Raw genomic sequence first — 14,653 nt, 5'->3', positions numbered from 1 at the left:
AATCCCAGACATCAGCAGTAGTTTGGGGGTTTAACTACAGACAGAGCACAGAGGGGAAACACTATCTAATTCTTCTTGGGGCTTGCATCAAAATGTTTCGATCACCCCTGAGGAGAAAACAGACTTGGCTACCATTCCCATAGCCCTTTTAAAGTAGAAAAGGCAGCAGCAGCTACACGGTCCAGTCAGTATAAAAACAGAAATGAAAGTTGTATGTGTGTCAAAATACTGCTTTAACAAAAGCTTCCTTGAAAAGATAAATAAACCCGTGTTCCTGGGAGTTTGGTGGATTTGTTTAATCATCAGATACAGTAAGTTTCTAAGAGTGAATCCCTAGCCCAAGCAGGAAAGGCAGAGTAGTGAATCCATTGGCTGCAAATCTGTAACTCACTGTTGTCCAGAGTGATGAGGAAGATCCTCTGGATCATGTGATTGATGTTGAGTTGCTCACATATTTCCTGCTGTGAACGGAATGAGCGGCTGATCTCAGCCACAGAGTAATCAAATTCATCCAGGCTCTCTGACACACTATTATCCGAGTCATCTGGGCTGGCTGGGAGTTCATCTGCCAGAAAATGTAAGTCATTAACAGTTACAATCCTCTCTTTAAGAGAAACCAAGTATACATGATAAATGTCACCAAGGGGGGAGGTTAATTTTGGATGTTAACTTATTAGTGAACATTTCAAGTCAGGCCACTGGAGAAGGCGATGGCACCCAACTCCAGTACTCTTGCCTGGAAAATCCCACGGACGGAGGAGCCTGGTAGGCTGCAGTCCATGGGGTTGCGAAGAGTCGGACACAACTGACGCGACTTAGCAGCAGCAGCAGCAAGTCAGGCAACGTCTTGTTTTTTTAAATTAAGGTATAACTGACATATATTCGTTTCAAGTGTACAACGTGACAATATTTGTATATATTGTTAAATGATCACCACAATAAATCAGGTTAACATCTGTCACGGTATGTGAGTGGGTGCTAAGTCACTTCAGTTGTGTCCAACTCTTTGCGACCCCATGGACTGTATAGCCCGTCAGGCTCCTCTGTCCATGCGATTCTGCAGACAAGAATACTGGAGTGGGTTGCCATGCCCTCTTTCAGGAGATCTTCCCAACCCAGGGACTGAACCCACGTCTCTTATGTCTTCTGCGTTGGATTGTTTCCAATTTCTCATGATTTCAAACAACACTGAACCACATATAACTTATTATTTTTGTGCACTTGTATGAGCACTTCTGTAGGATAAATTCATAGAAGCAGAACTGTTGGATTAAAAAGCCTGAATATTTAAAAGTTAACATATATGTACTACCAAATTACTCTCGGAAAGACTACTCTGGGATTTCCCTGGTGGTCTAGTGGCTGAGACTCCATGCTCCCAATGCAGGGGGCCAGGATTTAATCCCTGGTTAGTGCAATGGCACCCCACTCCAGTACTCTTGCCTGGAAAATCCCATGGACGGAGGAGCCTGGTAGGCTCCAGTCCATGGGGTCGCTAAGAGTCGGACATGACTGAACGACTTCACTTTCACTTTTCACTTTCATGCATTGGAGAAGGAAATGGCAACCTACTCCAGTATTCTTGCCTGGAGAATTCCAGGGACAGGAGAGCCTGGTGGGCTGCCGTCTGTGGGGTTGCAGAGAGTCGGACACGACTGAAGCAACTTAGCAGCAGCAGCAGTGAACTAGATCCCACATTTGTTGTTTTTGTTTAGTCCCTAAGTCACGTCTGACTCTTTGCAACCCCCAAGGATGGTAGCCTGTCAGGCTCCTCTGTCCATGGAATTTCCCAGGCAAGAATACTGGAGTAGGTTGCCATTTCCTTCTCCAGGAGATCCCACATGCCATAACTAAAGAACCTGTGTGCCACAGCTGGACCTTGTGCAGCAAAAAAGAAAACCAAAACTACTATAATTCACATGGCTATGAGTATATGGGGCTTCACCAGTACTCAATGGTAAAAAATCCACCTGCAAAGCAGGAGACTCGGGTTTGATCCCTGGGTCAGGAAGATCCCCTGGAGATCTTCTCCTGGAGAATGAAATGGCAACCCACTCTAGTAATCTTGCCTGGAAAATCCCATGGACAGCGGAGCCTAGTGGGCTACAGTCCATGGGGGGGTCACAAAGAGTCAAACACAACTTGGCAACTAACAGCAGCACCAGTATATGAGAGAGTATCTGTTTAAAGCTTCACAAACTGCACAGACTAAAAACTATCTAATTGTTGTCTTAATGGGCATTTCTCTAATTATTAGCTAGATTGGATTTTTTAAAGTAATTTGAGTATATATAAATTGTCCCCATTTTCTTTTTTATTTTCATGATGCAACTTCCCTTTATTATTCATATATTTCATTCCATAAGCTCTGACTTAGATGATTCCTTTCTTTAAAAATTTTACTATTATTATTATTTTTTTACTTTACAATATTGTATTGGTTTTGACATACACTGACATGAATCCGCCACGGGTGTACATGTGTTCCCCATTCAGATCCCCCCTCTCACCTCCCTCCCCATCCCATCCCTCTGGGTCATCCCAGTGCACCAGCCCCGAGCACCCTGTATCATGCATCGAACCTGGACCGGCGATTCATTTCACATATGATAATTTACATGCTTCAATGCCATTCTCCCCATATCATCCCACCCTCACCCTCTCTCCCATAGAGTCCAAAAGACTGTTCCCCATTTTCAATTAGTTATTTTTTTCTTATTGATAGAATCCTTTTAATTTTTTATAAAGCAACTTAAAAGAGAGCTTCTCAGAATGGCACTGATGCTAAAGGGATGTATAAGTAGTGTTGCTCACTAAAAGCCACATGCAAGCCTGTATCTGCTTTTTTCCTCTGCTGATAAAATGGTTACTCTGAAAGCCTTGGCAAAATTCTCAGATGCAAGAGTTGCTTCAGTGTGGTGAACTGAGCAAAAGTGAAGCTCAGTACAGGAGGTCAAAGGTTTTGTTAGAGTACTAACTGCTGGAGGAAAACAGGTTAGACCTGGTGACCTGGGCAAACTCAGTGTAAACAAACTAAGACGATGAGGTGCCAAAATAGTAACAGAAGGGCATGCACCTGACTTGTTCCCACTGCAATGCTCCCAATACTAGCCAGCCTTACATCTGTTTATGGCCAGAAGGATGAGTATTCAGTTGCTCTATTCCTATACCATGAAGGTCTCCTATGAATTCCAAGAGTGACAGGTGCTGATTAGCAAAATTTCCCTCAACCACGTACTTAAAATTGTTTTCTCATTTCCTTATTTTTCCAATTCCTCACTCTTCAATCTCCTACAATCTCCTAAACCAAGGGTTCCCATTCTGGGCCTATGTTTTAGAAATCTGGGAAAGTTTTCAGAGATTGAGACTCAGAGCTGCCTCTTTCCATCACATTAAAAAGGTCAGCATTACATGTATTTCTTCTTTGTTTCATCCATCTCTATCTACTACTCATCTGTCTTGCTCTCACTTCCTTTTTATTCAATCCTAATCAGAGAGGAAGGCTATATGTACACAGAAGTGTACATATCTGAACACTTCTGAAATAAACAAAATAAAGGCAAAGTATCAATGTTTCTCCTTTCCTAAAAATAAAAACACCATTATTTTTTTTGGAGGGAGGAGAAAGGGAGCAATCTCTGCCCTGAAAGTTTGTGCATACCCTCAGAAAACTAATATATTTGGGAAATAGCATCCTAATTCTTCTAGTTCATATATTACCTATAGGGAGGAAGCTAGACTTGATCTTTACTTTGATCCCAGATGAGGAAAATCACTTTTCTGATTAGTGAGATATTGTCCTAATTTTTTTCACATGAAGGGAAAGGATCAGATTTTCCTAGAAGTCTGTTCTAAAAGCAGTAAGCTATGAAAGTGTAACGAAAGAAGCATTTTGCTTGAGATAAGACTCTGAAGCACTAGGGTTAAGAACAAATCTCATTTCTCTACAGGCTAGAAAGCTCTAAGTCTTCCTTTAACACACTTGCTGTCTACAGCTGCATGTGACTTGTTCTCCACACCTACAACTATAACCTCAGTTTCCTATGTTAAAAAAATTGTAGCATCTTTGTCAAGTATCTTTCACTAGGTGATTTGTAAAATAAGAAAGCTTGACAGCTTTGGGAGCATGACGGGCATCTGTTACTCAAGAACCATCTGTTCTCTGGTCTTTTTAAGCCAGGGATAGGACGGGGAGAAGTCCCCCAAACCAACCAAACAACAAACACGAATAAAATACCAACTTCTGACCTAAATACAAATTCCAGTTGCAATTCAGGACCCAAAGAATACTTAATTTGGGAAGACCCCATTCTAGGTCATCTCATCCGCTGCTATTGGCTCCTCCACTTACCAGATTGCTGCTTCAGCTGCTCTTTTTGGATTGCTGCAAACTGTTTGGCATCAGCCAAGGAGCCAAAAAGAGCAGCAAAGGGGTTACTTGAGATGTTGTTGTTATTCTCCTGGTCTGTCATTTCACTTTAAAGTATCCTCCATCCAGACCTAGGGGGAGGGGCTATAGAAAGGACAGGTATTAAGACACGGCAGGGCAGATAACACGACAATTGTGATAAAATCATAGCTGTTTCTTTTCCCATTTCTTGACCATGGTACATTTTAAAAGGCTTTGGGTAAGACTTGCCAACTTTTGTTCCAAGATTCAAGGCATTTTTCACAAAATGGTTACAAACTGACCAACTGGACAAGCTGGCCTGATTTGGGGGTGGCTAAAACCAAGAAACTTAAAAGATGCTCAGGAATGCATTTATCTGTTGACATGTTCTATTTGCTATACCTTTAAAAAAAATAGGTTAAATAGAGAGGATGATTCAAGTCAAAGAGGAAACTGAGCTACTAGTTGTAACAACAATGTGGCACTTAAACATGACAAAAACTATGGATTTCCCATCAATCTCTAGGCTGGTTGACTAGTTCTCATTCAGCATGAGCATAAAGTGGTTGCTTGAGCTTGCTCAGGCTTCTGTGACTTAAGGGTTGGAGCCAGGAACTCCTCAGCTACACAGAAACTAAATGGAAGCCTGTATGTCAGAGGTGGAATTGCAAACCAGGATAGGAATCAGATTGGGAACATACCATGGGTTTTAAATCTATAGTAAGCAATCTATCTCTACTTCCTGGCTTATGACTACTGATGTTTCTTTCTCCAAGAACTAAATGGTCTCTGCTTAATTCTACATTTAACCTTCCCTGTTTATCTAGTTTTTACAATACTGAAGAAACACAATTCCTGCTGTGTAATATGAAATAGATATATACCTCAAAGGTATTTAGAGCTGACTGAGCCTGCATTTGCACTCTTCTGATAACATTTCCTCATCCAAGCGCCAAGGGGACTCAGGGGTATAACGGGATGAGCAGACCTCCCTGAAAGGCTTTCTCCCCTTCTGAAATTGTAAGGCCACAGCATAGAAATACAACCCTGAAAAGGGTGAGAAGAGACAAAGGGTATGAATATTCTGCTTACGAGGATGCTGAACTGCTACAAGGACAGAGATCTTAGAAGGAGTGGGGTCAGGGACACTAAGGCAGGAGGAAAAAAGAACATTCGGTTTACCTTTAATTGAGTTAAGACTCCTTACGGAATCACACTAACAAAAGCTAATACAAGTTGGAAAAGTTCTTCTTTCGAAGAGAGACTATAACACTTTTTGACAGTTCTGGGGCATCTCTACCTGTTGCTTCATGCTCCTCTGTTGAGCTTTCTGCCTAAAAGCTAATGGTTACTGAGCTGTAATGACAGTCTAGTCTCGTCTCAGCATGCTGCTGGACTTGACTACTTCAGAGAACTGAAAGGTTAGATGTTGCTCTATGTATTTTACTTTTTATTATGTATAGTTTAGTTGAGCTTAATCATGCAAAAAAGAAAGACAGCATACTTAAAGCTGGAATTAACAATCCTTGCGAGGTCTTTCCTGCTCTTTAAACATTGCAATGTTGTTGTTCAGTCACTAGGTTGTGTCTGACTCTGTGACTCCAGGGACTGCAGCACACCAGGCTTCCCTATCACTATCTCCCGGTGTTTGCTCAAACTCATGTCCACTGATTCCGTGATGCCATCCATCCAGATCGTCCTCTGTTGCCCCCTTATCCTCCTGCTCTTAATCTTTCCTAGAAACAGGGTCTTTTCCAATGAGTTGATTCTTTGCATCAGGTGGCCAAAGTATTGGAGTTTCAGCTTCAGCATCAGCCCTCCCAGTGAAAATTCAGGGTTGATCTCCTTTGAGATTGCCTGGTTTATCTCCCTGCTATCCAAGGGACCCTCAAGAGTCTTCTCCAGCACCACAGTTTGAAAACATCAATTCTTTGGTGCTCAGCCTTCTTTATAGTCTAATTCTCACATCCATACATGGCTACTGGAATAACCACAGTTCTGAATATATGGACCTATGTCAGCAAAGTGATATCTCTGCCTTTTAATATGCTGTCTAGGTTTGTCATAGCTTTTCTTCCAAGGAGCAACTGTCTTTTAATTTCATGGCTGCAGTCATCATCCACAGTGATTTTGGAGCCCAGGAAAATAAAATGTCACTGTTTCCAATTTTCCCTCATCTATTTGCCATGAAGTGATGGGATTGGATGCCATGGTCTTTGTTTTTTGAATGCTGAGTTTTAAGCCAGCTTTTTCACCCTCCTTATTCACCTTAATCAAGACGTTCTTCAATTCCTCTTTGCTTTCTGCCATTAGGGTCGTGTCATCTGCATATCTGAGGTTCCTGATATTTCTCCCAGCAATCTTGATTCCAGCTTGTGCTTCATCCAGCCTGGCATTTCCCATGATGTACTCTGCATAGCAGTAAAATTAGCAGGGTGACAATATACAGCTTTGATGTACTCCTTTCCCAATTTTGAACCAGTCCTTTGTTTCACGTCCAGTTCTAACTGTTGCTTCTTGACCTGCATACAGGTTTTGCAGGAGGCAGGTAAGGTGGTCTGGTATTCCCATCTCTTTCAGAGTTTTCCACAGTTTGTTGTGATCCACATAGTCAAAGGCTTTAGCATAGTCAATGAAGCAGATGTTTTCCTGGAATTCCCTTGCTTCTTCTATGATCCAAAGCAAGTTGGCAATTTGATCTCTGGTTCCTCTGCCTTTTCTAAATCCAGCTTGTACTTCTGGAAGTTCTCAGTTCATGTACTGTTGGAAGCCTAGCTTGAAGGATTTGAGCATTACCTTGCTAGCATGTGAAATGAATGCAACTGTATGGCAGTTTGAACGTTCTTTGGCATTGCCCTTACTTATTTCCCTTAATTCATGTAGAAGCACCAAGAATCGCGTCACTGTTAGCTGACCACCACCCTATCTCTATCCTGAGGTACCTAGAGGAATGCAAAAAGTGTAGTGAGCTCTTTTTATTTTTCTGTCTCCAAAATATCAATTTTTCAACATGACACCCCCAGTTTTCCTTTGGGGATCCACTCTGCTCCCAGTCCATGTGTTCAGAAGGGATGACCTTACCCACTAGCTCTAGGAATGGGCATATGAATCTGGCTTGGCCAAAAAGAATACAGCATTCTCTAGCCAAAGGGACTGATTCAGGAGTGGGCACCGATTCTCTAGCAAGGCCTATTATTAGATTGGTGCAAATGTAATTGCGTTTTCAGACCATGAATTTTAAACCATTATAACTAGGGTCTAATACATCTTTATTAATCAAAATAGGAACCATTACAATCAACACATTTTTGCCAACAAGAAATAAATTTGTTGTTCCTGTGGCATAAATGCTTCAGGATTTGATGAACTCTTGGAAAGTATTTTCCGCATTCTGCAGGCTGCGGAAGTGTTTTCCTTGCAAAAAGTTGTCAAGATGCTTGAAGAAGCGCTAGTAGGTCAGTGAGAGGTCAGGTGAGCTGCATCCTGCAGGTTGTGGAATTGTTTTCCTTGCAAAAAGTTGTCAAGATGCTTGAAGACTTAAGTGCTAGTAGGTTGGTGAGAGGTCAGGTGAATATGGTGGATGGGGCAAAACTTCTTGTACTGTTGGTGGGAATGCAAATTGATACAGCTACTACAGAAGATGGTACGGAGATTCCTTAAAAAACTAGGAATAAAACCACTCTATGACCCATCAATCCCACTCCTAGGCATATACCCTGAGGAAACCAAAATTGAAAAAGACACATGTACCCCAATGTTCACTGCAGCACTGTTTACAATAGCTAGGACATGGAAGAAACCTAGATGTCCATCAACAGATGAATGGACAAAGAAGTTGTGATACATATACACAATGGACTATTACTCAGCCATAAAAAGGAACACATGAGTCAGTTCTAATGAGGTAGATGAACCTAGAGCCTATTATACAGAGTGAAGTCAGAAAAAGAAAGATAAATATTGTATACTAATGCATATATATGGAATCTAGAAGGATGGTACCGAAGAATTTATTTGCAGGGCAGCAATGGAGAAACAGACATAGAGAACAGACTTATGAACATGGGGAGAGGGGAGGAGAGAGAGATGGAGAGAGTAACATGGAAACTTACATTACCATATGTAAAATAGATAGCCAATGGGAATTTGCTGTATGTCTCAGGGAACTCAAACAGGGGCTCTGCATCAACCTAGAGGGGTGGAGTGGGAAGGGAGATGGGAGGGAGGTTCAAGAAGGAGGGGACATATGTATATCTATGGCTGATTCACATTAAGGTTTGACAGAAAACAACAAAATTCTGTAAAGCAATTATCCTTCAATTAAAAAAAAAAAACAAAAACTTCATAGCCCAATTCATTTAACTTTTGAATCGTTGGTTGTGTGATGTGTTGTTGGGTGCTGTTGTGGAGAATTGGGCCCTTTCTGTTGACCAATGCCAGCTGTAGGCACTGCAGGTTTTGGTGCATCTGATCAATCTGCTGAGCATACTTCTCAGATGTAATGGTTTCTCTGGAATTCAGAAAGCTGTAGTGGATCAGGCTGGCAGCAGAACACCAAACAGTGACCATGACCTTTTTTTGGGTGCAGGTTTGGCTTTGGGAAGTGCTTTGGAGCTTCTTCTCAGTGCAACCCGAGCTGGACATCACTGGTTGTCATATAAAATCCACTTTTTGTTGCATGTCACAATCTGATTGAGAAGTGGTTCTTTGCTGTTGCATAGAATAAGAGAAGACGACATCTCAAAAGGATGACTTTTTTGATTTGCGGTTAGCTCATGAGGCACCTACCTACTTATCAAGCCTTTTCAACTTTCCAATTTGCTTCAAATGCTGAATGATCATAGAATGGTCAGCACTGAGCTCTTTGGCAACTTCTTAAAACATGTAGTTGTAAGAGGATTAGCTTTGATGATCCTCTCAATAGGTTGCTGTCAACTTCCGATGGCTGGCCACTACATTCCTCATCTTCAAGGCTCTCAACTCCTTTGCAAAACTTGAACCACCACTGCATTGTACATTTGTTAGTTCCTTGGCCAAATGAGTTTGATGTTTCGAGTTGTCTCCACTGCTTTACGACCCATTTTGAACTCGCATAAGAAAATCACTCGAATTTGGTTTTGTCTAACATTATTTACATACTCTAAAATAAATATAAAATAGATAGCAAGTAATAAGTCATTAGCAAGAAAAAAGGGAGAAATGCACATCAAAATGATGTATAACATAACCACATTTAAGAATGTATTCCAATATCAAATGGTAAACTTCAACAATGCAGAAACCACAGTTACTTTTGCACCAACCTAAAAGAATCAATGAACACTAGCTTCAGGTCTTTGGCTAAATCAACAGAAAAGGGAACTTTTTTTTTCCTGCTTAGGTTGCTAGGCTGGTAAGACAGGAACCTGGAGTTGCTGTCTTTCCACCATCTAGAGAAGGTCTAGCCTAAAACTAAACCAACATGCAGGAAAAGACATGTGAGATGGAAAGAGAGCCTTCCCAGGTATAAAAAAGCCAGTAGATTTCCCTACACTGTGGGAGCCAGTTCAAATGGGTTTTTAAAAATACAGCTGAAGAGTTCAGATTAGTACAAAGGAGATGCATCACCTGCACCATCTATGCAGAAAGGAAGCAAATGAAAAGCCAAGAATTAGAACGTAGGACACATATGGGCTTTAAGACTATCAAGAGACATAAAGAGGCTTTATCATCATAAATGGCATTATTTCCTCCTTTCTCAATAATACACTGTCACATTACATAAAGCTAGCTTAAGACTTCCCTGGTAACCCAGTGGTTAGGATTTCACCTCCCAATGCAGGGGGTGTAGGTTCAATTCCTTGTCCTCCCTGGTCCAGGAGCTAAGATCCCACATGCCTCACAATAAAAAACAAACAAACAAACAAAAAACAAAATATAAAACAGAAGCAATATTGCAACAAATTCCATAAAGACTTAAAAAAAAATGGCCCACGAAAAGTTAGCTTCCCATGACATTTTATCTATATCAACAGGATTTATAACTTTCTACATTGTATTCCTAATGTAGATTTTCTTTCTTACTAGAAGGTAAGCAATCTGAGTACAGGCTCATACCTAATAATTTTTTTCTTGTATCTGGTATATTCCATAAACACAAAATCCCAAACATGCATCAAATGAGTCAATCTTACATGTAATCACTCCTGAACTTCTTGTAATCAATAGCAGCACCCATAATCCTACTTTAAGGTAAAGGTTTTACTGTTTGTCTTGGGTTGCAGTGGAAGGTCAAGGTATCAGGCCAGACACTTGTGGCCCTTTGATATCTCAGCACGTGTAGAACAGAGAATGGAAATAAATCTCTGTTGTCATCCATGATGAAAGACAAAAAGGGCTTTGCCTACCTCATTATGGAGAAGGCAATGGCAACCCACTCCAGTACTCTTGCCTGGAAAATCCCATGGACGGAGGAGTCTGGTAGGCTGCAGTCCATGGGGTCACTAAGAGTGGGACATGACTGAGCGACTTCACTTTCACTTTTCACTTTCATGCACTGGAGAAGAAAATGGCAACCCACTCCAGTGTTCTTGCCTGGAGAATCCCAGGGACGGGGGAGCCTGGTGGGCTGCTGTCTATAGGGTCGCACAGAGTCAGACATGACTGAAACAACTTAGCAGTAGCAGCTGCTACCTCATTAAGCTCATCTTTCTCATATGTACTTCAAATGTGTGCAACAACTATTTTCATCGAAAAAGAGCTAACTGTGCAACCAGGAAAGTTTTACATGAAAAGAAAGGACTGATCATTTGATGGAGCCTTTGTAGGGATGTCAGTTTAGATTTGGTCAAGGATCTCACAAATGTAAAAAGAGCACCCAGATGTGACCCACTCCAAAAGAAAGGTCTGATAAAATGGAACCTTGATATTCTGTTTAATATTCAGTTTCACTGGGAATTTATAATCTCCTTTCAACTACCACACAAAGATAAAGCACTATCTTGTCGTCAGCCTTTGGCATGACACATCTACCAATTCTTAGAAGTTCTTGGATTTGGTTTTTAAAATACATCCTCTTTATTTATTTATTTACTTTTGGCCGTGAGGCTTGCAGGATCTTAATTCTCCAACCAGGGACTGAATCTGGGCCCCTGGCAATGAAAGTGCAGAGTCCTAACCACTGGACTGCCAGGGAATTCCCCTTTAAATACATACATCCCCTTTAAAAACATATTTCTGATAGATGTGCTGCAAGGCTCTACATTTATAAAAGTTGTCTACCTCCAGTCCTATAGAATCTTCTTGCCCTCCCAAGTTAATCTTTTGTTTATAAAGAATATGGCTAATCCTCTTAAGGGGGCACTGTCAGCCTTTAAAGAGATGACCACATAAATGTTTTAACATCAGATTTGGTATTACTTTTAAACAGAAATACTTGGAATACTTCACAAAAATGAGACTGTCAAAATCAAGCTTTATTAAATCATACTCCACAAGGCTTCTTTCCTGGCAAGTAATACGTGTGTGTGCATGCACCCACATGGTTGCTCAGCTGTGTCTCATTCTGTGACCCCGTGGCCTGTAGCCCACCCGGATCCTCTGTCCATGGAATTTTCCAGGCAAGAACACTGGAGTGGGTTGCCATTTCCTACTCCAGAGGACCTTTCCAATGCACTGATGGAACTGGAGTCTCCTGAGCCTGCCTGCATTAGCAGGCGGATTCTTTACCACGGCACCACTTGGGAAGCCCCGAGTAATACATAGATCAAACCGAAAAAGAAATTTAAAAAATGATTTCACTGTTACATGCTCCATTCAATAATCCTTTCAGGCCTCTATGTGCCAACAGATCCTTCCATTACATCAAGCTAGAAGGATCTCATCAAGTCGCAAAGCAGACAGCATTCCTTCCTAGGCCCCATTTTATCTGAGGAGGGCTCCCATGTGAGACCAAAACAGCCTATGGCAGTGAGACTAAACATACATATCCTCGTTCTTGGAGTGAAAAGCTGATTCCAAAGAGAATATCCATCAAATATAAGCTTCTGAGCTCGGTTACTTAATTTTAGAAGTGTCCTTCAAACCCAAATGCTGAGGGAGCTTCAAGAAGCACAGTAACAGGAAAGTTTTGAGGGGTGAATGATCACTTGCCTTAACAAATGTCAACACCTTGCAATATGGATTCAACTGTTTGACTACAGGGACCCAAGCTTAATTTTCTCTTCTTTGGCACCAGAGTATCTGTTGTCTACTTTTCATATTTTATCCCCCCAGGTTCCATAAGGGATTCGCGGCGCACAGGGAGATCTACCCACTAGGCGCACGTTCTAGAGAAAGAAAGCCAAAGATAATGCAAGGCCAAGATTCTGGCCTTTTCCAGGAGCGGAATGGCAATGAGGGCAGAAATGCCAGAAACAGGAGCACTGTAAGGGGTTCCCAAACCAGACAGGGTCGAAGTTCATGAAGGAGAGCCAGTGTTCAGGAAAGGACAGGAGAATTTGGAGGAGGTAAGCGTGCAGAGATTTGGACTGGCATCCGACTAGAAGAAAAAAAAATCCCACTGCAGACTCAACGATCCCTTCCCCTCCAGCTATATCCTCTCTTACCAGAGCCTGAAAGGACAGCGGCGACGACACAACACAGTCTCAGTGGCCGAAGAGCTCCCACTTCCGATTCAGCAAGGCAACCGGAGCTGACGTCATGATTAGGCGCCAAGCCTTGGAAATCTCATCTGGGCGCCGGAAGCTGGGTGTGTCGGCCTGAGCTGGGAGCGGGCGCGCAAACATTTCCACAGCGCATGCACTAACTGGCTGCGGCCGGGCGGAAATGGCCGGAAGCGGCCTTGGGGTTGGTTGTGTTGGGGGCGGGCGGCGTTTACCTGGGAGAGGGGTGTTTCGGAGCTCAGTAGAAGTAAACGGGCCTGGGAAACCCATGTATCGGCAATAGCTATGAGCTGGTGAAGCCTGGCACTGCTAAGGCTTTTACGGACTTCTGCTTTCTACTTTTCCCACCGATTGCCTTACTGAAACAGCTTCTATGATTCTTCATAGATCATTTTTGTCTGTGAAGCAACAGTAGCATTAACAATAACTGAAACTTGTGAGCTGTTATTAGGTGCCAGGCAGTGTGTTCAGACATGCTGTCTTTGATTGGGTTGCAGTTTTCTCTTTTGTCAGGTGAAGCGGATGCAGATTCTCAAGGGTACTCTGAAGTTAAGAGGCAAAGAATGGAGCATACTTTTCAAGTGCAAGTGAAAAGACAATACCTATAGTGATGGAAAGTACTTGTAAATCACATTACTGATTTAAAAAATCATATCCAGTTATATTAAAAAATCTATAACTCAACAATAAAACCTCAAACAACTTGATTAAAGAATGGACAATGGGCTTGAATAAATATTGTTCTATAGAAAATATGCGAATGGCCAATAAGCACATGAAGAGGTGCTCAATGTCACTAATCATTAGAGAAGTGCAAGTCAAGACTATAATGAAGTACCACTTCATCCCTCTTAGGAAGGTAATTATGAAAAAGAAAAAGAAAATAAGTCTTGGTGAGAACGTGGTGAGATAGAGACCCTTGTGCGTTGCTGATGGTAATGTAAACTAGTGGAGTACTTCAGAAAAAGTTTGGTGTTCCTTAAAGAGTTAAACAGAATTGTCATGTGATGCTGCAATTTTACTTCTGGCTAAATATGCCAAAGAAATAGTTATTTGTACAGCACTGTTCATAGCAACATCATTTGTAGTAGGCAAAGGGTGGAAACAACCCAAATGTCCATTGACAGATGAATGGACATACAGAATGTGGCATATGCATACACGAGATTATTATTAAACCTTAAAAGGGAAGGAAATTCTGATACATGCTACAACGTGAATGAACCTTGAGAACATCATGCTAAGTGAAATAAGCCAGACACAAAAAGACAAATACTATATGCCTCTACTTCTTTGTGGTACCTAGAGTAGGCAAATTCATAAAGACAGAAAGTTAAATAGAGGTTACCAGGGACTGGGGAGAGGGAGGAATAGGGAATTATCTTTTAATGGGGAGAGTGTTTCTTCAGTATAATGAAAAAGTTATGAAAATGAGAGTGGTGATGGTTGCACAACATTGTGAATGTACTTAATGCCACTGAATAGTACACGTAAAAATGGTTAAAATGGTGTTTTACTTTAACATACACACAGACAGACATATGTACACACCAAATGTTGAGCAATCTTAGAGTGCCTATTATGTTCTAGCACTGTTTTAGCTCCTCAAGCTACAGTAGTG

At 41.6% G+C, this 14,653-nt stretch overlaps 1 protein-coding gene across 5 annotated transcripts in view; it reads right to left on the bottom strand.

Moving 5' to 3' along the window:
• The window catches only part of UBE4A (ubiquitination factor E4A), a 40,131-nt gene extending 27,086 nt beyond the window's left edge, over window positions 1-13,045 (bottom strand). For 2 of the 5 annotated variants that reach the window (XM_081541092.1, XM_081541094.1), the window contains exons 1-4: window positions 12,976-13,045; window positions 5,275-5,437; window positions 4,352-4,513; window positions 392-565 (exon numbers count right to left, since the gene is read on the bottom strand). In XM_081541092.1, the coding sequence (XP_081397218.1) occupies window positions 392-565; window positions 4,352-4,472 (295 nt within the window). In that variant the 5' untranslated portion in view covers window positions 4,473-4,513; window positions 5,275-5,437; window positions 12,976-13,045. Of the gene's footprint in view, window positions 1-310; window positions 566-4,351; window positions 4,514-5,274; window positions 5,438-12,975 lie in introns of all 5 variants that reach the window. The other 3 variants (XM_081541096.1, XM_081541095.1, XM_081541093.1) reach the window with 3 other exon arrangements.
• Window positions 13,046-14,653: the final 1,608 nt, after the last annotated feature.

Source organism: Giraffa tippelskirchi, chromosome 11 (genome assembly GCF_054371585.1).
Source record: "Giraffa tippelskirchi isolate mGirTip1 chromosome 11, T2T-mGirTip1v1.2.pri, whole genome shotgun sequence".
NCBI classification, from domain to species: domain Eukaryota; kingdom Metazoa; phylum Chordata; class Mammalia; order Artiodactyla; family Giraffidae; genus Giraffa; species Giraffa tippelskirchi.
The sequence above is the reverse complement of the archived record's forward strand: the minus strand, read 5'-3'. Positions and strand labels throughout refer to the sequence as shown.